A 25,216-nucleotide genomic window follows, 5' to 3' on the forward strand; every position below is an offset into this window, starting at 1 on the left:
GCCACTAATGACTGTACTTACTGTTACTTATAGATAAGTAAATTGTGCAAAGATGGTTTTTCTTCATTATGAACCTGTTTCATTCATGAGCATTTTCTTCGCCATTTGTGCACAAATATGATTAAATATGGCTTTATACACAACGTTCTAAGATTACTTTTATTTCACACTTAGTGAAATGAGGATGTGATTAAGATGTTAACAAAAATGACTAAGATTACTCTCTTCATCTCTAAATGAAAGATTTCCTATTAGAAAGCAATAAATATCACTGTAATTGGTTAATCTTTCATTGACCAAAGCCTTGTCAAAATTTAAAATGTTTAAGTCTTAGCACAGATCATACATTTTTGAAGTTAAAATATATTCAAAGTAACAGCAATATCAAACTGATGCAAAAAATAGATATCAAAGTCATACAAGAAAAATAAAAGATACAATTCACAGAGAAAGTAGTCCACATCCTACAAAGTGTTGCCTATAACCCCAAAAGTATAGGTAAAAAAGTAACAAAAACCAAGACTCAACTTATTCAAAGCTATGGGATCAGTAGGCATTTCTTTTGGGGAACCTATGCATCGTTATCTGTTAGAAAACTATAGATCTGAAGTAGATTAACACACTTAAAAAATCTTTCTTGTATTAGAACCTAACACCTCCAAGAGGAGTCTCAAGCAAGTTTTTAAAAGATCAAGAAGACAGAGTTAAAGAACTGTCAGCAGACGCAAGGTACATAAAAACTCACATACTTCACCAACATGTTACTGCCACCAAGCTCCTTTATAAAGTCTTTATGATCCGCTAATTCAGAAAGTAACATCATTTCAAAACTCTGACAAACTTTTTAACAAAGATGGCACCCATAAGACAAACTGTGCAAGTTTTGTTTTCTTTACACAGAAGAGTGGTGAGGTGCATTTCAAGGCTGCAGCTGCTCTCTACTATCAGAGGATGGGTTGAGTATCACTCATAGAGAGGACATTATCGAAACATTATACAAAGCTCCAGAGCGACACAAATTTAGTATTTTAGCTTGCTTCATAAAACATTTTTTCAAATCTACCAAGTATGAGGCATTGTACTTGGCACAGGCATGAAAAGACACGGCTTCTGCCCTTGAGAAGTTCATAATCTAGGTGAGCACTGTCCAACAGAACTTTCTGCAACAATGGAAATATTCTGTATCTGTTCTGTCCACCTTAGTAGCCACTAGCCACATGGGGCAACTGAGCACCTAAAATACACCTTGCACAACTGAGAGATTGAATTTTTCATTTTTATTGAACTATAATTAATTTAAATCTAAATTGCTCCATGTGACTAGTGGCTCCCATACTGGACAGTGCAGATCTAGATACATACACTATAATTAATCCAAAAGCATTAAAATCAATTCCATAAAATGACAATGATCATTAATACATACTTACCTCATTGAGTATGCTTTCCAGTGTTGGAGGCGTATCAACTTGAGGAATATCAAATTCCTTGTCATCAATCTAAATAGAGAAAAGAAACTAATGCTCATATAATGCTGCTCTCCCTCTTAGAATCGTGGGAGTGCTTTAATTTATTAGAACCATTACAAATTAAAGAGATAAACATACCAACAAACTGATCATACAGAGCACCAACCCAATAGTCCACGTTAATAAGGTCAAAAGACTATAGAATTGTTTCCTCTCCTATCCACATATTCAGTGGTTATTAAAAACAAATATGCAGTAACTGCAACATCCTGACAGCCCTTTCCAGAAAGCTTCTGTTCAAGGACTCAGGCATCTGCATTCTTAAATAGTATAAAACAGCATGTCTTATGACAAGCCCCAATTTTCTAAGTGTAAAAAGCAATATACAGAGCAATGTACAACATCATAAGCGATATACAAAGGTCTGACATTGCCTTTCTTAGTTATTTCATAAATTATGGTGAGAAATGATTAGGTCAAACAAATTGCCATTAAATATTCTCCTGGTCACAAAAACTTATTAATATCAAATCAATGGGAGAAAAGTCACTTCATAAGATTTCTAAACCTACCACTAGCTCTGTGACCTTGAGCATCTAGTGAACATAGTCAGCTGTACTTCAGTTTCTTCCTCTATGAAGTGGCTTATCAGAGTGTGTGAAGCTCGAATGAGAACATATGTTAAAAGTGTTTCATAAATGGTAAATGTACACAAATGAAGACTGATATGATCTCATAAACCTGTTCATAGACTTCTACTAATTCATGTGAAAATGATAAAAAGTCTTTAGGTTCTAACTCTAACCAATGTTCTGGTTAAATAACATCATTTGACAAAAGTTGAATTTTTACCAGATCATTTTTGAACTCCAGTTCCTTGTCCAGATCTATGTAAGAAAATTTTGAAAGCGAAGCTTCAAGATTGAAAGACTTATTCAGTTCTTCTTCTGTAGTCTTGGCACAAAGGCTCTGTTCCACATTTTCATGGTCTGGTTCGTTTTCCATATTTACTTATAATAATTGTAGTTCAGTCAATCCAAGCAAGTTTTTGTTTGTTTTGTTTTGATTTTTGGCCTTAGATCATGATGACCTGAATGATCTGATCTCTTTTTAAAAAAGAAAAAATATACACCATTTAGATTTCATCAATTGGACATTTCAAAGACGTACTTGGTTAGACTTGTGTGGAAATGGATTCTTCATTCAATCACCTGACTGTGAAGCAAAGAGAAATCAATCCTAGGGTTTGAGGTATGATACTGGGGAAGAGCTTCTATGGAAGCACAGAGGAGACATATCTCACTACGGAGTCTGGGAAGGGGTCCACCACCCAAAGTCATTAAGTCTGGTGATAGTGATAGACTTGGGATAAGTTCAGCCACTAGACTTGGGACCAAACAGATTTATGTTTTAAGAGAATAAGGGCAAACTGGTGCCAAGAACTGCAATTAACCCCCCCCCCCCCCACATTACACTCCTAAACCCCACAAATCTCCAGTTCCCCTGGAGAAAAGCATACACATCAGTTTTGTTGTTGGCATCCATCAACAGTTGGCTTAACCAACTGAGCCACCCAGGTACCCCAATAAATAAGCTTTTTAAAAAAATAAAATAGAGTTGAAAATTAGTTGCTGTTATTGTTTTTTTTAATGCCTAAAATTCACTGACAATTTTATCCAACTAGGCTCATTGTTTTTTAGTACTGATGATGAATTTCACTTTGTTCCAAGTTTCATTTTTATCAGATTAAAAGAAACGAGTAACTACTATATGTAAGACATGTAGACTCATGAAGACAGATTTTTCAAGAGCTGAAACCAATTTTTCTTGCTAGTACATTTGGTATATTACCAAATACAGACTAATTTCTTTCACATGTTACAGAAGATAGACTAAAGCTCTGTTCTACAAACACATGATATCAAATACATTCCTAGAAGACATAAGTGAGGGCACTCTGTATCTGGCAACATTTGAAAGTAGCTTTCCAATCTCAGGTACTAAACATATTTCCCCCTTTGCAATGAGCCAAGGGCAGAAGCAATATTAACAATAATATGACTTTCTTCGAAGAGCACTGAATTGACTCATGACAAATTCCTTGTTAATAAAGTTCTCTCCTATTTGCTCCACTTAGGAAAAATGATTACAATTAGTCAAGGAATGTTCGCAAACATGCACAATCTAATACACATTCAGTGATTCCTGAGGACAGTTATTAAGTTTTATCCTTACACATTAAAAAAAAGAATGGAAAAGACAATAGCCCCCCCCAAAAAAAAAAACTTTTATTTAAATGATTTAATAACCTAAAATATTTCACTCTTCACATTCGTCTTTCTAAAACAACTCACAAAGGAAAACAATTTTTTTTCTGGCTCTTTTTTTATATCTCCTATCTGGTATTAGTTAAGAGGTTCTCAGGGCAGCTCAGCATCTATGAACACCAATACCACATTCAAGAAGTTTCAAATGATCAAGCATCCCCTAAACAAAGAGTACCATCTTGCCATGCTACCCTACTCCACTTTCAACCTTCACTTCACCAAGTTCCTATTATTGTGATATGCTGGCAAAGTGGAAAGAACATAAGCCAAACAGTCCATTAAAATCAGGTTTGACTTTGGGCTTTACCAGCTCCAATCTGTGACCCCGGCTAATTTGTCTACCCTTTCTGAGCCACTCTATTTCTATATCTTGGAAGATGAAATATTGTGGCCATATATGTTTTTGCCCATAACAGCACCTCTTGTTGGAGGAAGGGCTCCTTCAAACCATGTGGTTCTTGTGGAGGCTGCCAATCAAAACTCCCCTAGTAACAGAGACTGCATAATGCAGCCAGAGTGCTTCAGGGGGATTCATTAAAATGGAACTGGTGAGGAAAAGCTGCTTCCACTGTGTTCTAAACAATGAATAGTAAGGCTGAGCAGCACCCCCACCCTACACCCCACCCTGTTCTGCAGAAAAAAAGGAGGTCATTTATTCAATACATATCAACTAAGCACATACTATAAATGCCACTGGAGATCCACCACTACGGACTCAATTTACATCCTAGAAACAGATTCTCTAACAATAATAAAATCAACCTACAAAAAGAACCAGAGAAGATGAGGAAGGGGTGTCCTGATACCACTCAGGCCCCCTTATTCCAGTCTTGTATGATGTTCGCTCTAGCCACAGTCTTCTGGTGGTTTGGCTGTATAAGCCAGCATACTCTCCCAACTCTTTTTTTTTTTTTCTTTTTAAACTTACAATGGAGAGTCCTGACTTTTAGGAATGCAGCTACCTATTCTGCAAAGCTACTGTGAGGAATATATTAGATTATGACTATAAAGCATTTAGAATAATGCCTGGACACAGAATAGGTTTTCAAGAAATACTAGCTATTATCATTTAAAATTTCCTCAAGATTTCCAAATTCTTCTAGAGCTAAACATCCTGAAACAATATCCAGTACTTCTATAACAGTCTGGCCAGTGTTAAGCTTATCATAAGGATACCTTACTGGAAGAGTACACTTACTTCTGCTCTCAGAAGTTTCTTTATGAGCTAAATGTTAAGGGTTTTATCTAAGACTAGTACAGCCCCCAGTAAAGCATCAGAGACCCTTCAGGAAAAACGTTTAATTATTATAATAATTGTCATATACTACTAATTCATTCTAAAATTGTGCTTTTAGGGGTGTCTAAGTGGCTCAGTTGGTTGAGGATCCGACTCATGATTTCAGCTCAGGTCATGATCTCAGAGTCCTAGGATTAAGCCCCACATCAGGCTCTGTGTAGAATGTAGAGCCTGCTTAGGATTCTCTCTCTCCCTCTGCCCCTCTCCCCAGCTCACACTCGCTTGCAGGCACTCTCTCTCTCTCTCTCTTTCTCTCTCAAATAAATAAATAAATAAATAAATAAATAAAAATTGTGCTTTTACATCAACTTCCTCTTTTATCAGTTACCAGCAATTACACTTTTATGTTAGAGAGCAAATTTATGCAACCCAAATAGACCTAGGAAACAAAAGGTCACCATGCTCGGATTTTCTTTAAAAAAGGAGTCCACTAGAGCAGTGTCTCCAATTATTTTTAGAAATTGAGCTGTGCTTGAATCTACCTGCGGTAAGTAAAATACCCAGTGATGTCTGTCCTGATCTCCAGAACCTATGACTCTGTTACCTTAAATGTCCAAAGGAACTTCACAGAGGTGATAAAATGAAGATCTTGACTTGGGGAGATTATCCAGGATGAGCCATGTTGGCTCAATGAGGGTCTTAAAAAGTGGAAGAGGGAGGCAGAAGAGTGTGTCAGAGAAAGAGATAAGACAATAAAAGCAGGGTCACAGAGACGCTGTGTTGCAGGCTTTGAAGGAGTCAAAGAATTTAGGCAGTCTCTAGAAGCTGCAGAAGGCAGAAATGGATTCTCTCCCAGAGCCTCTAGAAGGACCCCAGCCCTGCACAGCTTGATCTTGGCCTAGTAAGAGCAGTGCTGCTCTCTGAACTAAAGAACTGTAAAATGATAAATCTGTGTTTTAAGCTACATTTGGGGTAATTTGTTACAGCAGGAATAAGAAATGAATACACTATCCAGGTGCCTGGGTGGCTCAGTTGGATACGCAGCTGACTTCGGTTCAGGTCATGATCTCACAGTTTATGGGTTCAAGCCCTGCATCGGGCTCTGTGCTGACAGTTCAAAGCCTGGAGCCTGCTTCCAATTCTGTATCTCCCTCTCTCTCTGCTCTTCCCCCACTCCTGCTCTGTCTCTCTCTCTCAAAATTAAATAAACATTTAAAAATTAAAAAAAAGAGGGCGCCTGGGTGGCTCAGTCGGTTAAGCATCCCACTTTGGCTCAGGTCATGATCTCACAGTTCGTGGGTTCGAACCCCGCATCGGGCTCTGTGATGACAGCTCAGAGCCTGGAGCCTGTTTCAGATTCTGTGTCTCCCTCTCTCTCTGCCCCTCCCCTGTTCACGCTCTGTCTCTGTCTCAAGAATAAATAAACACTAAAAAAAAATTTTTTTTTAATAAAAGAAAAAAGAAAGAAAGAAATGAATATACTATCAAACTTCAACTAATTTGTTTCTGGTCACATTGCCAATATTCTGAAATACTAATCCCTCCCTCATGAGTTTGTGTGCCCAAATATTTATTGAGCAAGCTCTTCATTCCAATATGCAGACCAATGATGAAATGCTTAATATATGACGCTTCCTATTACACATGATGCAGACACTGCCTACAGATATCACTTAAGTGATATTCCAGTACTACTGATAATTTCCTTTTAAGACTAAATTCTACAACCAGCTTTCCACCCAACCATCCTGCAATCTAGTGTTTCTATAGCTCTTAAGGAGATGCCAAGTCAGACAGTACCTGCAGACAACACAATAGGTAAAATCAATTGTTTCTTAGTCTCTCCCAGAATGAAGTCACATTACTCTGACAGGAAATATCATAAAATCATGATTACCCAGTATGCTGTCATCTTCTGAGTCCTGATAAACATTTTAATAGTTCTGATTTAAGATTATCTGACATCTTGACAGTTCTCAAGGCTATTCCCTCTTAACTAATAAGGTTATTCCCTACCAAGTAATAATAGATTCAAGGATCATTTAAAAATAAATATATGTATCATATAAACAGCAATGACCCCATTTCAACCCTGGTTAACTGAACAAGAACTCTAGAATGTAACCTATATTAGGCAGGGTGACTATGAAACTCTTTGACCAATTTTTTTTGTTGTCACGGTTTTGTTTTCACCTCGGCAGACCTTCCCAACTGTTTTCAAATTCCAGGATCCTATTTAATTCACTGACATTCCTTTCCTCCTAAAAGTGTCATATGAGACACTTTTCACATTATGATGAAATCGAATCAAGTTCTGTTTTCTTTTTATAACTTACTGTAGCCCCAGAAAGGTATCACGAAATCATGGTATGGAAACAATTTTACATTCCAACTTTGTTTCCAGCTTTCCCAATCTAAGTATTTCTCTTCTTCCATGGCTTTGTTTTGCTTTGTCTTCTTGTGGTTTGTTTGTGAAGAAAAATACAATAGAGGATTAACTTCTATCTGTTTTCTGTGCTCTTTCTCTAGTAAATAGACTCATTCTGAACAGCTCCCCAATGCCTACTGTATAAAATTCCAAAATCTAAGCCTAGGATTCCAGATATCACATGAGCTGACCCTACCTTCCTTTACAACAAAAGGTAACTTGTATTCAGAGTCCTTCAAGAAGAGCTTCCCCTTTCCCTCCATGTCTGCTCGTGCTAGTTCACCTGCCCTTTCCTTTTCCTCTCCATTTATCTAAGTTCCTTCTTTCCTCCCTTCCCTAAGCATCCTCTGAATCCAGAATCCATGTCTTCTTTACAACAGTGCCTTGGCGCTTTCCTCATATTGATTCATTAACTTACCATGTGAGTATGTCTTTTGTACCCAACAGAAATGAAGCCAGGCTTCTTTGTATACTCCACATCAGTAGGCTCGCTGAGTTACATAGCTATGTAGACATTCAATAAATATTTGCTGATTAACACAAGAATTGGAAGACAGGACTAACACCTGTGTTGCAAATTAAATGTATCAGTTTTATTACCTATAAGTGTTATTTGACTCACAGCCTATAGGAATCTGTGCCATAGTAAGCCAAGTTATAATTGAGCTCTACCTTTCTGTAATCAGGCTTGTCAACTACTGTTGATCATATTCATCCCTCAGATATCAGCTAAAACTTTGCTTCCTCAAAAAGACTCTTTTTGTCCTGCTCAACTAAACCAGGTTCCCTGGTAATATGCACCTATAACATTGTTCTCCTCTTTCACTAAACCTGTCACATTGCAATCATTGTTTCAGTGTCTGAACCATGATTCCCTTCCCTCAGGAAGGAAAGGAATGCAGGTTCCAGGAGAGCAAAGACCAGATCTACCTTGTTCACCAATGTATTCCCAATGCTAATCAACCCATCAATCCTTCCCTCCTGTCCTCAATCCCTACCTCCGCCTCCCCGCCTCCCCCCTTGCCCCCCCACTCCCGGCCAATAAGCAGCCAAGCAACACTGCATCACTGGCTTCTAGAGCCCCAAATAGCAGTTCTGGTCATTCAAAATAAGATATGGTTAGTCATTCTACCCCCAAAGCCTCCCACCTTACAAGTTCCATTCTTTGCATCTAGGTGAGATTTTTAAAAATCTGTAACAGTGCTTTTTATTTTTTTTAATTTTTTTTTTTTTTAACATTTTTACTTATTTTTGAGACAGGGAGAGACAGAGCATGAACAGGGGAGGGTCAGAGAGAGGGAGACACAGAATCTGAAACAGGCTCCAGGCTCTGAGCCGTCAGCACAGAGCCCGACGCGGGCCTCAAACTCACAGACCGTGAGATCATGACCTGAGCGGAAGTCGGCTGCTTAACCGACTGAGCCACCCAGGCGCCCCGTAACAGTGCTTTTTTAAAAAATGATCATTTAGTTCATGTATAACATGACACAAACTCCACAACTTCATATGTTTTGTGTTCTTTTACATTAACTCAGACTACAAAACCAAGATGAAAACAGTGGAGATGCATCCTATGTCCATTCTGTTTACAGGAATTCAACTATTATCTTCAGCAAAGAGAAAGAAAAAAAAGAAATGATTCACAAATACATGGGGACTCTGCACACCATTCCACCCAATACCACACACTTCAGGGTGAGCACGCGACAGGAGATGGACATCTGCTGCCCTTTTGGTCTCAGTTCTCGAATGCCTTGTACATAAGTGATCCATTTCATCTGTGCCCAAAATAACAAATAGCATGCTGTTCCAACATGGAAGAAAAACTGGCTGCGTTGCACTTCCTGAGAGACAGGTCTCCAACCTGGGAGACTCCCTCCCAGGTATTTTTCAGGAGCACTCAAGTTTCACCTTACTCGTGGACTTCAGAAACAGACTCTCTGTTAGACACAATGCAACTATACACTCAGATGAGATGCATACTTGGCTCGAGTTTCTTTCCAAGAATAGGCACATTTAAGCCCACAATGCTCAGAGTGGCCACTATGAAAAAGCCCAAACCTGTTTCCCTTTCTCTTCTCTTGGTAAATGTCTAAATGAGAAGAGTAATTATTTGAAACTTAGGAAATACATATAGAACAACAAATGTTAAAAATAAAAGTGAGGGGGGCACCTGGGTGGCTCAGTCGGTTAAGCATCCAACTTCGGCTCAGGTCATGATCTTACAGTTTGTGAGTTTGAGCCCCACATCAGGTTCTGTGCTAACACTTCAGAGCCTGGAGCCTGCTTCAGGTTCTGTGTCTCCCTCTCTCTCTGCCCCTCCCCTGCTCACGCTCTGTCTGAGCATGGTGCTAAGTTACTGCCATGAACCATCAGGCACAACCTTCAAGGTGCCACATTCTAAAAAAGAAAAAACTGGGGCGCCTGGGTGGCTCAGTCAGTTAAGCATCTGATTCTGCTCAGGTCATGATCTCACCGTCTGTGAGTTCGAGCCCCACGTCGGGCTCTGTGCTGACAGCTCAGAGCCTGGAGCCTGTTTCAGATTCTGTGTCTCCCTCTCTCTCTGACCCTCCCCTGTTCACGCTCTGTCTCTCTCTGTCTCAAAAATAAATAAACGTTAAAAAAAAAAAAATGAAAAGCTTTAAAAAAAATAAAAATAAATAAAAAAGAAAAAACTAATCCCTATAATATACAAAATAATGGTAAGATCCATGTCTACAAACGTCTATATTATGCATAAACCCTAATATTATTCATCAGTTTTATATCAATGTGTACAGAGGTGATAAGCGAAATGAGACAGGAAAAAAAATCACTTCTTTCCAGCTTCCAGTAGGTCCTTAGTATTATAAGAATTACTCTTCAAAGACCCACCCCACCTTTAGAGAACTTCTCCTAAGAAGTACATGGGCTTTGTGTAGACTGAAATATATTCCCCTTTCTTCTTTCCTAAATTGGTACGAGTGAATTCTTTTCAGTTAAATGCACAAGATAGGATTCCATTCAGTTGTAGGCTGAGTAGATGGTAGCCTTCCCACTCATCTTAATTAGCTCCCAATTGTCATCTCAATTTCTCTTGGTTAGGGGGTCGAGAAGGATGTGGAGTCACAAGAGATTTTTTTTTTTTTTAAGAGCAAAAGGAAACTTCTTACTGAACCACAGAAGAAAAACAAATTTGATTATGGTTAAAACATCCCTTCAACATCTTTCCTTTGGAAAACTGCTCGTCCTACACTCCAACCTAGCCAGAAGAGTAGGACATGACATTCTGGTATCCATTCAGCCAGTCACTATCCTTCTCTGGAATCTGTAAATACTGAAGGTAGGAGTTTTCTCTTTGTTCTGGGAAGATGTTAGCACAGGGGCTGTTACACAGAAATGAAGATAATTCAAACATTAATTCAAGATTCAATTAAGACTCGAACAGTTCGAGTCTATATCTATATATAGATTACACCTGACACTGTGAATCAAGACACTAGCTAACCTCTGTGAAAAGTAGAAACAGATGGAAAGTTAAACATACTTCCTTAAGTTGAAAACGCCTTACTTTTAATTCACCTACATAACTGACATCTGGTATCACAATGGTTGACATCTCTATAAAAGAGTGACAAACGGCTATAAAGTGCCAAGAAGCCTCAATATTCCGAAGACAAAAAACATCCATCTGCTGATGCTGGTCCAGGTGCAAAGAAAATATATAAAGGATAATCAACATACTATTATCTTAGCGCTCTAGAAAGAATTTTTTCACATGTCTCTTTAACATATGAAGCCCAATAGTTCAACCAGAATCCCCCCCCCCACTTATCTTTTATTATGCTTTCTATGGAACAGGCCACCTGTTGACAGAGGATTCGGTATCCATTTACTCTCTCCTTAAAGTTAACCATAAGCAAACCCATGTCTTCCACAAACATGTAGATTCTCCATCCCCATTTGTATTAGACTTCAAACACACACACACCTGACATGTAATTAACTACCTCTCAATCACAGACATCTGAAGGAGAGGTGGTGCCACAAGTCAACCTCCATGATTGTTTTGCTTGTGTTTTCTTTTTATGGGGGGGGAAGAGTGTGGTAGACGGTGGGCATGCAGAGGACACAAGCCTTCCTGTCCATTTCTAGTATGAGTCTAATATTAGGAGGTTATGGAAGAGGCATGCCTAGTTGAAGAAGGTTCCCAGCTCTTCCTGACAACCCATGGCCATGGAACCTCCCTAGCTGACCCTACTTCATCACACCCTACCCTCCCTTTGAAGCACACCCAAACATTTGAGGCAGCTCTGTTTCCCTCTTTCCCCAGATACCACATTTGGGAGAACACAACAGGACACAGGAGTGGCCTCAAACTTTACAGACCCACCTGTCCTCCTGTAGCCCTCACTCTGGAGCACACTTGCAGGCAGAGACAAACAGGAACCAGCCTCACAGGGTGCACATCAATCCTAAGAGGTGGACACCTCATCTAAGCCTTGGCCCCACACTTGGGGAGCACACTTGTCCCGACCTTCAAGAGACAAAGTAGCCTACACCTGTACCAGGGGCCTGAAAGGCGGATTGCACATCTGTTTCATCCGGGGGAGGGTGATCACCCGCCGCCTAGTCTCACAATCAGGAGAAGCGGGTGCACCTATCCCTCGGCCTCACATTTGTTAGGAAAAAGTGTAAACCGCCTAAGCCAATTCCATGCCAAACGCCGGACACGCCTCTCCGCCCCAGCGTCAACCCTGCCGAGCTCGTGGGCCCCAGTCCAGTTAGTCAGCCTGGGGCTGCTCAGTCAGACACTCCGGGGCCGCGCCACCGCGCGGGGGAAAGGGCCGAGGCTCAGAAACCCGGCGCGTTCTCCTCCCGCCCGGGGGACAGCCCCTCACTACAGTCCCCACCCCGCTGGCCCGCTCCCAGGAGATTCTTTACCTGCGCTCGCGGCCATTCCAGCCCCAGACCCGCGGCCCACGTGACCCCGCCCCCTGGCTCCAGCCTCACGCATGCGCAGTCTACACCACTGATAGCCACGCTTCCGCTTTCTTCCCCGCACTCTTGTCACTCCTGGGCGGTCCGCCCCCCTACACCACGCCCCCATTTAAAGGGCCAGAGATTCAATGTCTCACACCAGGGACTTAATGGGTGATTAACATCTTGCGGAAGAGGAGAGTGGAAACATCAGTGAAGCGCAGACCGGTACAAACAAGTCTTTGAAATGGGAAGACAAACGCCTCCAGCCCTATGTCAATGAATTCATCTGGCCTTTAAGAAAGAGACCCTACCTCAGCCAGGCAAGAAAGGTAGTTGATTTCCAGACTTTTGGAATTTGTAACCGGTAAATTTTTACTTAATCTTTTTAAAGACGCACAAAGAATTGCCAGCTTTTTATTTTGCCAAGTAAGGACAATAAATACACACTAAAAAACAACTATTATTTTTCTAACTTATGGTCAACATTGATCCACAAAAAATACATCTTAACACCAAACGTATAGGAGAGACACTCTCAAAGGAGATGTCTTTTAAATGGATAAAAATGTATGTTTATTTCTCTTATTCCTCCTGGAGAAAGATGAAAGCTTTCAGGACAGACTGGATTTTAGAGCCACCACTGTAGATAACCCTAGCCCCAAAGCACAGATCTTATGCTTACTGGGGCCTATAGTAAAGAAAATGGAAGGAGGAAGAACAGAAGATGCTCCTAGAAGGAGATTTCGAAAATATTCAGTTGGGAAGACATTATTGCACAGCAACTAGGCACACTGCACTTCTGAGCCTCTGAAGGACTCAGAGGTGGGTAAGACGCAGCCCTGCCCCCAGGGCTAAGAACTCCATATAGGGACCTAGCTACAATGCTAGTGCATTGTAATGCAAGTCAGGCTCTTTTAACTGGTATAAGAAAGGTATGAGACCATCACTTTAGGACACAGATGAAGAAAAATGGTGGAACTATTTTCCTGAGGTGGGCCTCAGGAAGCTAAAAGGAGAAGTTGGAAGGGGGAACCAACTACTACTCAATGTCAATTACAGGAAGAATTGTCAATTACAGACCCCAACAGAAGAATATTCAACAGAGCGAATCATTGATTACAGGACCCAACAGGGAAAGATGTACCTTGCATTTCCTCTGAGAAATCAACTACCCCGGGACTCAGCCAATGAACAATCTGAATCCCTGCTTTCACCAATGGATTTTCCTTCAAAACAACCCCTCCCAACTTCTCCGTTAAATAAGTTCCTTGGCTTTGGTGGACTTGCCTATAGTTCTGCCACAGCTTGCTTGTCTGGAATTGGAATTCTTGGTTATTCCCTAATAGACCCATTTTTGCTGGTAAAAACTTGTATTTTTCAGGTTAACACTATGCATTTATGCATGTATACACACACACACACACACACACACACACACACACACACTGTGTGTAAATCCTAGACGTAATCACCTTTAGCATGTGCAATACAACTTGACATTTTATATTTTAGTCTATTTTTTTTTAATGCTGGTTACTAAATTGATTTCATGACTCACTAATGCATAGCAACCCATAGCTTGAAAGTACAGCATGGAATATGTTAAAGGTACAACAGGATATAAGGCTGGAAAGACAAAGCCCAGATCCAAGGAGGACATTGAATGCCAAGCTGGGGGTGTCTGCTCTTCTGGTAAGAGGCCCTGGAGGTTCTTAAGCAGAGAACTGCTTAAAATGGCATGACTATAGCTGTGCCTTAGAAGTCTGAAGACCTGCCTTCAGTTCTCATATCACATTTTTAGAGGAAAACTATTAAACAGGAGCCTGGCTAGAAGAGAGTCAGCAGGCTGGTGAGATCAGAAACTCTGTCTAACAGAGAACTGTTAAAAGTGTTAGGCAGAAAGGAAATTGGCAGAAGTGGGGGACTGGATTATGATACTGAGGGGTGGGGAAGGTTGTTCCCTGACCTTTTTGAATGATCTGTACAGCAATTTTAGATGTATTCTGTGTAACTCTAGGGAGTAAATCTAGGACCCTTGCTGGATGTTATAGGGAAATGATTCCAAATCACAATAAGAATTATTTTAGGGCAGTCTAAACTGACACAGGCTGTTTGCATTAATTAAATTAAAATATTGTAGGTCACGTGGGTGGCTCAGTCAGCTAAGCATCCACCTCTTGATTTCAGCTCAGATCATGATCTCTCAGTTCATGAGATCTCTCAGTTCATGAGTTCATGAGATTGTCAGGCTTTGCGCTAACAGCAGGGAGCCTGCTTGGGATTCTCTCCCTCTCTCTCTTCTCCTCCTCTGCTGATGCTCTCTCTCTCTTTCAAGATAAATAAATAAACTTTAAAAAATTAAAATATTATATGCTTATTATATAAAGCTTGGAAAATTCAGGAAATATAAAAAGTAAAGCAGAAATTATCCACATCCCAGGAAACAGCACTTCTGGCTTATTTTCTTTGAGTCTTTTTCTTTGCACATTTACAGTTTTTTACATAATAGAACTATATAAATATATAGTTCTGTGTACCATTTTTTTTGTTTTTGTTTTTTTGCTCAGTGTTGTATCTTGAGCGCCATCCACTGTTATTAAAATTTGTCACAAATATTCTTTGTAATGGCTGCATAATTGTTGATAATATAGTTTATTTCTTAATTTTTGGACATTTAGGGGGTTAACTATTTTTTCACTGTTAACAAGAACGTTGACATGAATATCCTTATACAGAAATCTTTGCCCACATGTAAAAATTATTTCCTTAAGATAGAAACCCTATAAGTGAAATTACAGACTCAAAGACTTTGAAAGCTCTTCATTCTGTGAATACCTTCTGGCAAATTGCTTTCCAGAAAGGTCAGGCCAGTTTTCATTCTTACCAGAAGTACTCAAGGGTGCCCATCACACATACCCATCAGCATTTACTTTATCTTTTTAAAAAAGCTTTCCCAATTTGATAGAAGAAATGGCCTCGCATTTTAATTTGTATTGGATTACTAGCAAGATGGAATATGTTTATAAATTTATCAACCCTTTATAGTTATTCTGGGAATGCAATTTCACTGCCTATGTTTGGATTTGTGATTACCAAATAGTACTAAGTGAATTGTTGCAGACTTATGAGAAAAAAAAAAAAGAGAGAAGAACTTTAAAAATAAATAATGTGGTCACACCAAGTTATAGCTGGATTATATTGTGGTATACCGTATAAACAAAGGTTAGTAGAACTGAGTCATCACAAGGTATGTGGTTAAATACGGCTGTGCTCTTGTGATCGGTAAAATATTCATGTGGTGAGGGGCAATTTGGATTCAGCAAAATATCATTCCTTATGTTAAATCAACATTATAAATTTTAATTTTCTCATTTGGTAGTTTTGGTTCTTCGTTTTTTTAAGTAAGTTCAACATGTAGCTCGAACTCACAACCCTGAGATCAAGAGTCTCATGTGCTACCGACTGAGCCAGCCAGGCGTCCCTCTTTGTATTTAATTTATAAATTTGTTTTGGTTCTATAGATAACATAAAACCTACAAAAATAAGGAGGCTTTTCCTTAGTTTTGTGTTTCCATAGGTATACATATACATATGTAGGTGACATGATAAAAAATAATTTAAGCTGACTTTAGAGATCTGGGAGAATCTTTTTCCCTTACAAGGAATCTGAACATCATTTAAGTTTGAGAAACATTGATTTAGGAGGTTTCTTAAAGTTTCATTTGTAATGATCTAAACATAGGCCCTGGAATTTTTTTTAAAGGGAACATTTTAGCACTGTATGTTCACTGCACTACAATTAAAATAAAATTTAAAAAAAGAAACCAGAAGAAAAAAATAAAAATAAAAAAATAAAATGGTAAAAATGGTGTCAGGTTTTATACCAGAATTTTTTATATGGAATATTGTGATAATTTTCTTGCCTTTGGAAAGAGCACCAAAAGTTAACTATGTTTAGCATTCAGAGAGTATGTTTTGACTTAATACGTACTATTTGTCAAAGTTAACTTTGTGTAGGTAAGACCTAGACAGAAGAATGTTTGAATTATTAAACTCGTCTTTTTAAGTAAGACAAAACAGTTGAGCAGTTGGTAATGAAAATGGAACTTCTGTGAACTGGTCTTAGAAGAAATGTAACTAATAAGACAAAAAACTCACGTGTGATGTAAGAGCCTGGGAGCATGCAAGTCAACAAAGGCTGGCTGTTCTGATGGCCAGGAGCTAGAAAGGGAGCAGCAGCCAGGGGCTCCTGCTGTTGGATGATGTCCCCGTACACAGTCCTAGTCCTCCAGCTCTCCCCACAACAGGAAGGATGAAGAGCATGGTCCAGGCACTGCTATTAACATTGCATCATGAGTAAGCCACATTTATCCTGAAGGTAAAAATGGCTGGTTCCTGGTAACAAGGGGCAGAGACTAGGAGATGGGTTGTGTCGTTTTTTCTTTGCTCACAATCACAAGATAAATTGGGCTCTTCTCCTTTTTAAATAAGGAGCCTGATATACAGGGTTCTTAATGGAGTCAAAATATCCAAGAGAAGTGAAATTGGGTGTCTGTAAGTTACTCAAGCTCATCCAGATGTCATTCTCAGGTGCCCTCTGCCTGGAATGCTCTTCTCCTCCAAGATAACCACATGGCTCACTCCCTTGCCTTCTTTGGGGCTTTGCTCAAATGCCACTGCATTAGTCAGGGCAATAAATACAGGCAGATGGCAGAGGAGTATTCTCCATCCAGGTCTCAGGGACCCAGCTTCTTTCCATCGGGTGATGCTTTCAGCTGAACACATGGCCTCCAAGTTCTCCAAGGCAGGGGGATAGAAAAGGCCCATTAGTTCTCAACTGCGTTGGCCAGAAAGTGACATGTGCCCCTTCTGCTCATAGTCCATTGGCCAGCACCCGCCACCTGGCCTTGCTTTACTACAAGGGAGGCCAAGAAGTATCTGGAAGCCCTCAGAATATCTGCAGAGTGCATGCAGTCTCTTCCATGGTCATCTCCATAAGGTCTTCCCTGACTACCCCTACCTCCCCCAGCATTCCCTTACCACCAATTTAGACTTCATTTTTCTCTATAGTACTTATCACAGTCCAACATGCTATGTATTTTACTCATCCACTAAGTTTCTGTCTTCTCCACTGGTACATAGGCATTATGAAAATTATAATTTTTGTCTTCTTCATTTATGGTTTTCTCCCTAGCATCCAAAACAGTACTTGGCATATGGTAGGAGCTCCATAATTTTTTATTAAACGAATGAATGAATTCTGCAATGATAGTCTATATTTGTATGTGGAAACGGTATCACATACACTGACCTGAGGATGTTTCCTAAGGAATAAAGAACCCCCTTACAGCATACACAAGCATGTATTGAGTACCTACTATGTGCCAGACACCATGCCTGGTGCCAGGAACACAGACGTGAGAAATAGTCCTTGGTATCTGGCCAGAAAGAAACAATAAAAATGGAATACTTACTAAGATCCATAATAGAAATAAATTATGAGAGCTCAAAGGCCAAATGCTTCTGACCTTTAGCAAGAATCAGATTTTAGATCCAAACATTACTAGAATAGCAACAATCACAAAAGAAGCGGTGGGTGGGGGAAATGGGTAGGGGACTCAGGAGTAATAAATTGCTTCCCAAAGTCATAAAAGAAATAATAGCTGTATTTTCTGCCATTTTGTATTCTCGACAACAAGTTGCCTTCCATTTGCCATTCACCCATTCATCCTAGTGCCCTCCCATATCCCTCTTTCCTTCAGCTTTGGAGTATGTAGCAGCCCATGTGCATTCAGTTCAGAGACACTTGGAAGGTCTCACTATTTAAAAGCATTTCTCCTTCTTATAATTTCACAATTCCAGAAATGCCATCACTTGAAATCTGCTTATTATGTCTTCCAGCCCCACCTATACTTTGCAAAAACCAAGCACAGCATATCAGTCTTTTGAACTGAGGACTGCCATCACAGGAGCCCTGCTGGAACTCATGAGCAAAAAATGGATGGAAAGGGAGGTCCAGGACTGGAACCTGGTATAGAAAAGGGAACCCTGGGCAGGCCCTGAAGAGGACTGGGCATTAGACCAGGGAAAGGGCAAGGAGAGAATAAAGAAGATGCAGAAACAACAAAAGCATCAAAGGTAAATTTGACCTATTTCACCATCTTTCATGGGTATAGTCTTGTTTACATAGAAGGACACAAACTATCTCTTTAACACACACACAAAAAGGAAGAGTTGGGCTCAGCTGAGAATGAGAGAAAATTCAAAATAATAGCAATGTTCCGCTATGTCAGGACCCAGATTCCTATCTCACTGTTCTACCATGGAAAGCCTCAATTCCCAAGGCCATCTCATGGTCCAAGACATCAGCTCCAACTGTCACATTCACTTTCCAATTGTCAGGGAAGAGAAAAGGAAGGGAGAAGTTATGTAAATTATCTACTGCTTTGTAACTACTCTAAAAATTACAGGCTTGAAGCAGCATGTATTACAATTTTTGTAGAACAGGAATCTAGGTGTGGCTTAGCTAAGTCCTTTGGCTTAGGGTCTCTCACAAGCTTACAATCAAGGTAGTGGCTCAAGCTACAGACATCTCAAGGCTCAAATTAGGAAGGAGCTACTTCCAAGGTCACGTGAGTATCAGCAGGATTTGCTTCCCTGTAGGCCATTGGACTGAGGGCCTCAGTTCCCACCGGTTTTTGGCCAGAGGTGCCCTCACTTCCTTGTCACTTGGGTTTTTCCACAAGGCAACTCACAACATGGTAACTTGTTTCATCCAAGTAGGCAAACAAGAAGAGCCATCAAGAATGTGAGCAAGATGGAAGTCACAGTCTTTTGTAAGCTGATCTTGGAGGTGACTCCACATCATTTTTTGCTACATTCTATTTGTTAGAAGCACTAGCTCCAGCCCACACTCAAGGGGAGGGAATCATACAAGAATGTGACTTCCAGAAAGTGAGATCACTAGGAGCCAAATTTTAGAAGCTTCCACCAAAGAATATTGTGCCCATTCCCTTCAAAGATGGTTACCTGAAATTGCCTTTACCAGTCTTGTCCGCATCTAGCTGCAAGGGAGGCTGGAAAATGCAGTCTTTATTCTGGGTGACTATCAGCCCAGCTGAAAATTACGGATTCAATCCTGAAAAGGAGTTACAGAATTCTAGAGAGTAGAAGCCTTGGTTATTCCATGCAGCAGCCACAGGTATTGAGGAGGAGGATAAATATGGCTGGGTAGAATTATAGAATCAGAGTTCAAATCCTACCTCTGTCACACCCTATGCTGAGTGAATTACTTAACCACACCGAGTCTCATTTCTATGTTCAGACTAAATGAAATGACCTATGTGAAACATTTTGCACTAGGTAGGTTCTCAATAATTATCTGCTAAAAATCTGTTTCAGAGATAGCTTAATCTCCCAGAAACTGTTAAGCCAGGCTCTGACAGCGAACCAGCTTGCTGTGTGACTCCATGCCATTCATCTCGCTTCTTCTGGCACAAGCTCCCTGTCGGTAAAAGTCAGTACTAAACATCTGCCCTACCTATCTTAATAGGTTGCTGTAAAGATAATGTGTGTGAACATTATCGATTTTTTTTTAATTGCACGCAAACTTAATGTGGCACTAGTGACCACCAGGTGGCAGTGGGAGGTAATGGGCTTAGGTTATGGCCCATGGCCACCAGATGGTGCTGGCATTCAGCAGATAACACCCTGGCTTTTCTGGGAGCCTATGCAGGAGCACCAAAGGGCCCCTGATGGCCAGTGCAAACCCCTCATCCTACAGAGTAGAGAATTGAGACTGGGGAAAGATTTGTCAGCAGGGGAGGGAAGTGTTCCATTGCAATAAGGGCTTGGGCCCAGGCTTCTTGATTCTCAGCTCAGGGTAGCTCTTATCCCTACACATTAATGATAGTCTTGTATTCTCTCTAGACTTGCACTGGAGACCAAAGATGCCTACTGTCTTCTTGTTCATGGGTTCACCAAATTTTAAAAGCCTAAAAAATGTCCACGAACATCATCTATCCCTCTGGCTATGTAGCATAGTGGTTAAGAGTCAGACTTCCATTTATATCTGTATAGCAGCAGGCTCCTCACTGCAAAGTTGGGATAATAATTTCTACCTGATAGGGTTGATGTGAAATTAAGTTAAATGAGATAAAATACGTGAAAATAATAGGTAACATTAAGGAGTCCATACTTGTCTAAGCAGTTCACATATATAGTTTACATATACAGTAAAACCTTGGATTGTGAGTAACTTGTTCTGCAAGTATTCCGCAAGACAAGCAAACATTTCTAATAAATTTTAACTTGGTAAACGAGCAATGTGTTGCAAAATGAGTCGTACATGATGCCGAATGTCACATGATCACAACTGAGCCAGTGGTTCTTCCCTCTCTCTCTCTCCCTCTCTCTCTCTCTCTCACTGCAGGATTGTGGGTGATCATCTCCCATGCTCAGATGCTTAGTCTCAGTCCATGGTGTTTGGCAGAAATCAGTGATTTTTCAGAACATTGGAAGGTGCCCACAACTGGCACTAATGTATTTTTTGTCACTTTAAAGCACCTATGGACAGTCCTTTGCTTTTCCATACAAGAGTAAGCTTAGGAATGCTTTGCTTCATTCTAGGTCAGGCTGCCTGCAGATATAGACCCTTTCTTCTGCTGCCTTATCGCCAGTTACATTAAATACAGTATATGACAAGAGTTTATTAATACTGTACTATAGTCAACATCCATACAAGTGTATACAGTGGCCCCCTTGCATAAAAAGATTCCATTGAGCCAATAGATAGCAGTGATTTCATTAGTGATAGTGAAAGTCATTCTATACAACGACCCTCCTCTCTCTTGTCTCCCTCACACCAGCCACAAAGGTTTTAAAAGGTAATTGCAGGTTAATGTGTTTATTTTTCTTTATATTTTGCACTATATTACAGTATTGTAATCATTTTTATATGAATATTTTGGGATTGTGGAACAAATCATCTGAGTTTCCATTATTTCTCATGGGGAAATTCGCTTTGATATACAAGTGCTTTAGATTACAGACATGTTTCTGGAATGAATTATGCTCACAAACCAAGTTTCTACTGTATTTTATTCATTTAATACATAATATTTAATATTTAATTTAAGTGATTTAATCATTACGGGAACACTATGAATTAAATGAATCATTTAATTCATAATACATAACATTTAATTCTCCCCATAACTTTATGTGGTATCTACTATTATTAGGTCCATTTTACAGAGGAAGAAACTGAAGCACAGAGAGGTTGTAGCTTGCCCATTCTCATAGCTATTGGTTAAGGAGTTGGATTTAAACCTATCTTCAGAGCCCATGCCCTTAACTTTATTTATTGTTTGGCAGAGATTAAATACCCAATAAATGACAGATACGGATCCAGAGTGGCCAAGCTGAGGACTCAGGCTTGAGGTACAAGGGTTTAGAAGAGAAAGATAACCCCAACGTGCCTACATTTCCAGAATGGTGGGAGTAACACACAGTTGGAAGAAAAATGCTAAGTACCCACATTCATAAAACAAAGGTAACTTACAAAATTAAAAAAAATAAAGATAACTCAAACACAGCAGGTGGGATTTAGACTTTAGACACAGGAAAAAAAAACCAGAATTTGAATTCTGATCCTGCTTCTTGGTAGACCTCAGGCAAGTTGTTCAATATCTTGAAGCATCAGGTTCTGCATCTAAAAATTGAAGCTAGGGGTGCCTGGGTGGCTCAGTTGGTTGAGCATCCAACTTCAGCTCAGGTCATGATCTTACAGTTTGTGAGTTTGAACCCCACATCTGGTTTGCTGCTACCAGCGCAGAGCCTGCTTCAGATCTAATGTCCCCCCTCTCTGTGTGTCCCTCCCTGGCTCCTGCTTGTGCTTTCTCTCTCAAAAATAAATAAAACATTAAAAAAACTCTTTTAATTGAAGCTAATACTCTACTTTGCAGAATTACTGCATTAGAAGCCAATGTGATTAAAATGCACATTTAAAAAATGTACACAGTAGGGCAGACATTTGATTATTACAATTCTCATTACTCAACAAATATATATTGTGCTAGTTGAAAGGGATTTAAGATGCTAAGATATTGTCCCCTCCCTCAAAGAAGAGGAGAGGTGATGGATGTACATACCACTCAGTAGAAGGTGCCTTAGGGAGAGGTGAAACATGCAATTGTCATTAGAGGAGGCCAAGATGTTTTTCTAGCAGTAACAACTGGAGACATTTTCATGGATATGATACTGAAGAATAGCCTTGAAGGAAGCAAGGAAGGTGAGGAGAGCATTCCATAAACTTTATTAGCAAAAGTAAGAGGGCCAGAAAGAGCCTGTTTGTTTGGGGAGTAGTAAGCAGTTCAGACTGGAAGTATGAGTCAGGTTTAAGAGTGTAGCAGCAGAACGAGAAGGGAATTTCTGGTTAGATTTGGCACATTAAACGTATGCATTTGACTCTGTTCCTAAAATGACAGTAAAGGATAAAGTGTAAACCCACAAGAACTCTAGGAACAGAGAAGAGACAATGGCTGGTGGGAGATGTCAAAAACAAAAATTAGAAGATGAATGGTAGTTGGATGAGTATTGACTGACTTAGTAAAGACAAGAAAGCTGCCTACAGGGCAGGGAGGGGGCTGAGAAGTTTTCAAGAAGGAAGCCAACTTGATATGAAAAACGAAAACAAATAGAAATGTTTAGAAAATAGAGGTGCCAGGTAACCCTAAAGCTGATGGGATGGAGCTGGACTGAAAAAATCAGTATGAGTTGAAAGTCCAATTCCTTGACCCAGCCCTGTATCCACATGGCTTTCTCTACCCACCCAGCAAAATACAGGAGGTAAACTCTCTGGAGAAGTCAAGGAGAGAGGTCTGGACTTGGGGAAGACACTAAGCAAGGCAGATGGAAGACGTCAATCACCGTACTGAAAACAGGGGCATTATGTGAGAACTTCATCCTGAGCAGTGTGATCACCTACCTCTTCCCGTGTTGAGCTTCCAGATCACTGAAAACCTGGCTTACATTCTAGGGGAAAGTGATTAGGGAAGGGGCTGTGGCGTAAGCCAGCTGACCCTACAGAATGACCTACTGATACTGACATTTTGTTGGGGGTGGAGGACTGTGTCCAGTAAAAGGTCAGCTTCCTACCAGATAATCCTGAAGTGTAGTCCACCACTCGACTGGCCCTGTGCACACAAAAGAGATTTTAGTGTACTCAGGAGAAACAGACAATTTAAGGAGATTTTTTTTTAATTAACAGAAACATTAATATCCTTAGAGGGAAAGAAAACCATTGCACCCATGAAACAAGATTAGGGAGCTACAGAAAAAAGAAACTTTAGAGGCTTGGTTTTTTGTTTGTTTGTTTTTTAAGACTCTTGGAGATAAACATAGCTAAAAATTTTAAATTGTATAGGTTTGGAGGAAAAAATTAGAGGAAATCTCCCAAAAGTAAAACAATTACAGGTTTGTTTGTTTGTTTGTTTTTTAAAAAAGAACTAATAAGAGAAAAAAGACAAGAACACTAAAGGATTATTCCAGAAGGCTCACTACTAAAACAGGGGTTCCAGAAAGAGGAAACTGAGAAAAATTTGGGAAATAATAACCAAAGAAATGACTTAACATTTTTTTCTAGGACAGTTTAAAAAAATCATATTAAGGCCCATCATTGTGATATTTCAGAGATCAGAAATAAAGAGCAGATCTTCAAAGCTTCTAGATAGAAATATCAGGCCACATACAGAGGATTAGGGTTCAGAATGTATCAGACTTGTCAAAAGCAATGCTAAAAGGGCATGAGGAATCTTATTGGGGTGTTCTAGAAAATATGCATTTAGAAAATGTTCTGGGGTCCCTGGGTGGCTCAGTAAGGTAAGCATCTGCCTCTTGATTTCAGCTCAGGTCATGATCTCACAGTTTGTGAGATGGAGCCCCATGTTAGGCTAACAGCGCAGAGCCTGCTTGGGATTCTCTCTCCTCTCTCTCTGCCCCTATCCCTGCTCACACCCAATTTCTCTCTCTCAAAGTCAATTCAAAAAAAATTTTTTAAAGAAAATGTTCTAAAACTGGTTTGTGATGATGGTTGTACAACTTGGTAAATATAATAAAAATCATTAAAGTACACACTTGAAATGGGTAAGTTTTCTAAGTCCAAAAATATAGCTCAATATTATCACAAAAAAGAATTCACAAAATAAAAAACTATAGGTTGATATATAAGGCATTTCAAATATAAAAATGGATAAGCATATTATAAAATGGCTACTAAAACAATTCATGTATAAATATTAAACATATCATTCAAATAAATTACTATATAATGTTAAACAAAAACAAATAACAGCAATGCTGGATGGAAGCTGGAAGACAATTGAGCAATTTCTTCTAAATTTTTAAAGAAAGTTATTTTACATCTAGAATATTCTAGCCATTCAAGGTGTCAATAAAATGTGAAGTAAGTTCACATTTCATATCAGGTTTCAAAAACTTGGTCTCTGATGTATCCATTCTCATAAAGATATTAAAGGATGTAATGAGGTATAAACCAAGGAAGAAAACATAGGACACAAGAAAAAGAGAGAATCTAATACAGGAGAAAGACTGAAGAACTTTCCAGAAAGATGATGAGGGAAGTTCCAGGATGACACTCGTGCAGGAAACAAGGAAAGAAACCAATCCAGATTGAAGCAGGAAATCTTCAGGCTACAGGAGTGAAGTTTCCAAGAAAATAATGCAACATACGTATAGATAACCTGATTCATTTGACTAGAGAGAGAGAGAGAGA

At 39.7% G+C, this 25,216-nt stretch overlaps 1 protein-coding gene across 4 annotated transcripts in view; it reads right to left on the reverse strand.

Moving 5' to 3' along the window:
* Positions 1 to 12,469, reverse strand: part of VPS8 (VPS8 subunit of CORVET complex) — a 250,782-nt gene extending 238,313 nt beyond the window's left edge. For 3 of the 4 annotated variants that reach the window (XR_013557963.2, XR_013557964.2, XM_060639415.3), the window contains exons 1-3: positions 12,385 to 12,469; positions 2,322 to 2,575; positions 1,431 to 1,499 (exon numbers count right to left, since the gene is read on the reverse strand). Coding sequence is in view for 2 of the 4 variants with exons in the window: in XM_060639415.3 (XP_060495398.1) it covers positions 1,431 to 1,499; positions 2,322 to 2,474 (222 nt within the window). In the remaining 2 variants the exon portion in view is untranslated. Of the gene's footprint in view, positions 1 to 1,430; positions 1,500 to 2,321; positions 2,576 to 7,879; positions 7,986 to 12,384 lie in introns of those variants that run through there. The other variant, XM_060639414.3, reaches the window with a different exon arrangement.
* Between the last annotated feature and the right edge of the window lie 12,747 nt (positions 12,470 to 25,216).

Source organism: Panthera onca, chromosome C2 (assembly GCF_046562875.1).
Source record: "Panthera onca isolate mPanOnc1 chromosome C2, mPanOnc1 haplotype 2, whole genome shotgun sequence".
NCBI classification, from domain to species: Eukaryota; Metazoa; Chordata; class Mammalia; order Carnivora; family Felidae; genus Panthera; species Panthera onca.